This window comes from Buceros rhinoceros, unplaced genomic scaffold, assembly GCF_000710305.1.
Source record: "Buceros rhinoceros silvestris isolate BGI_N320 unplaced genomic scaffold, ASM71030v1 scaffold40581, whole genome shotgun sequence".
In the NCBI taxonomy this organism is placed as follows: Eukaryota; Metazoa; Chordata; class Aves; order Bucerotiformes; family Bucerotidae; genus Buceros; species Buceros rhinoceros.
In genome coordinates, this window is record NW_010395731.1 from 9,645 (window position 1) to 11,929 (window position 2,285).

The 2,285-nt window shown below is 45.0% G+C and overlaps 1 protein-coding gene across 1 annotated transcript in view; it reads right to left on the minus strand.

The window, feature by feature from the left end:
* The window catches only part of FAF2 (Fas associated factor family member 2), an 8,778-nt gene extending 7,774 nt beyond the window's left edge, over positions 1-1,004 (minus strand). Inside the window, exons 1-2 of the mRNA XM_010145628.1 lie at positions 940-1,004; positions 412-546 (exon numbers count right to left, since the gene is read on the minus strand). Of these exons, the coding sequence (XP_010143930.1) occupies positions 412-546; positions 940-987 (183 nt within the window). The 5' untranslated portion in view covers positions 988-1,004. The remainder of the gene's footprint in view (positions 1-411; positions 547-939) is intronic.
* Between the last annotated feature and the right edge of the window lie 1,281 nt (positions 1,005-2,285).

Below are 2,285 nucleotides of genomic sequence, written 5' to 3' on the forward strand. Positions count from 1 at the left end.
TTTGCTCCGTGCTAATTTTCTTAACTGTAAAAAGGGATTAACAGCACTGCATCTTATAGGTGCTCAGGCAAATTTGTTTGTGAAATATCAATGCAAGAAATGTATTCCAGTTAATGTATGTTTTAGGAGGCCTCTAAAAAACGTTAATGCTTTGCCAACTGAACTGATCAAAAAGCTTTACTGTGCCACAGCAATACATTCTATGACATGAAGAAGGTTGTCTTGTTCTGTGAATCACACCACGGAGAAACCGTCCACAGTGGTAACAGAGGCTGAGGGAACAGCTCCACATTTTGTTTCAGAAGATAAAACATTCAGAAAGGAGATAGCAGCATACAAAGAAAACAATTCTTTCCCTGCTTGCAAGTTCTGTTTTTCACAAAGGACAAAATCCACTGCAAGATAACTTGCCCTTGGCTGTGGCCTTGAGACAACGTAGCTGTAGATCCTGTGGTCGGCTGTATTGACCTGCAATGGCCGCGATGGGGGAGGATTAAAGACACTTGGGACACCCTCTTGCTCATTCAGTCGGTCTTGTACAGCTGCCTTTGACACAAGAAAGAGCAAAGGGAGGTTTCAGACATTTAAGAATGGCAGAAAATACTCATGTTATACTTTGGACACAAACAGTAGGTATTATTTGCCTACAGCCCCAGGTTAACCACCACCACCCTTCTCCATAGGGAAAGGTTCCTCCATGGCAGCCTGCACACGCGCACTATGAGAAGTTACACAGCATGCCAGCCAAGTGACTGTTCACAGCTCTACCTGCTCTGCACTTCCAAAGCTCCAGGTGTCTCGAGACACTGGTATAAACAGCTAACAGCGTAAATTCAGGGGCTGACAGGTTAGATCTTACTGGTAGGGCCCTCCCTTCCCTCAGAGTGATCCATTCAATCCAGGTACTTGGAAAGATGCAAATCTTATTTGCAGTGGTACCTCTATGTTCCAGTTGTGTTGCTCCAGTGTGTGACGACATTGGTCCATGGACTCTATGCCAGTCAAGTCCTAAAGAAGAAAAATAAAAGCAGATGAGTGCCAGGGAAGTGCTGTATTTTTACTGGTCTTTGCAACACGTGAGCACAGAGAGGAGCTACCGCCACACGTTACCACAATACTCTTTTTTAGAGCGCTGTGCTCTCAGTTTGTGAGCAGAGCACCCAAGTCAACCTGAATCTGTAAACACACAGGAGGCCTCAAACAGGCCTTTGCACTCTTTCGACGCGAGCCAGTTCTCAGCAATGCCCAAGGTCTGTTACTACAAGTGCACTCAGCCCAGTCAAGAGTTTAACACAATACTGACCACTAGTTTCACTCTGGAAGAATAGGCCAGGCCAATGCCCTCAAACATCTCCTCAAAGCATCAAGTTAAGACAGGCGGAGCATTTCTGAAAGCCCAGGATGACCATTACTTCACTCACTGCAAGCATAAGCAGAGACTAAAACTGAAATGAGCCAGGCACTAGTGCAGGTAGTGGTTTTCCAGCATCACAGGGGATTCTACAGTAAAAAGAAAATCCAGTCCAACACAGACAGGACCCAAAAGAGCAAACACACGCCAAACACACTGGCAGACCTTTAAGCCACTGGGCTCTTGCATCAGTGTTTGGGAGGGTGGATTTTATCCCTGTGTCAATCAGAGCTTCTGCACCAGAGATCAAACAACAGTATTTGTTATTGCAGGAAGCCACATCAGCACCTCCTGAATGGAGGCAAATCGTTGTGAACATCCCTGTCACTGTGCCATGGAAACACATCTCTTCCCACACCACGCGCCGCAAGGTGTTTGAACAGTTGTTTTGGGGTTGTACACCACACTATCACCACAGGGCCAAAACTCTTTCCTAGGAAAGCATAAAGCCACAAATGTGCTGCATCTACTTTTTTAACAGTCCTTTGAATCAGTGAAAGATCAGTACAGGTGACCATTAACAATGCCAGCAATTTTGAAGGAAACTTATTTTAAAATTGAGTTAAAAGGATTTTTATAAATGGGCTACAGTTATACCTTCAGAAACAATTATTTAGCTTGGTATAAGATGGCAGAAGCAATGACAATAATAATAACAGACAATACCACAAATTCAATGTTAAAATGTGCTGGTGATATAAGGAGAGCATTGAAAGATGACAATTTCTCCAGCAAAGTTTCTTGACAAGGGAACTCCACAGATTCTCAATGCTTCCTGTCCTCACCTGCTAGGGTTCTCCCCAGACCTGTGGCTGGCCAGCTGGTGGGGACCAACAGAGGGTACACCTCCCTCAAGAGCCTGCCACCCCTCAGG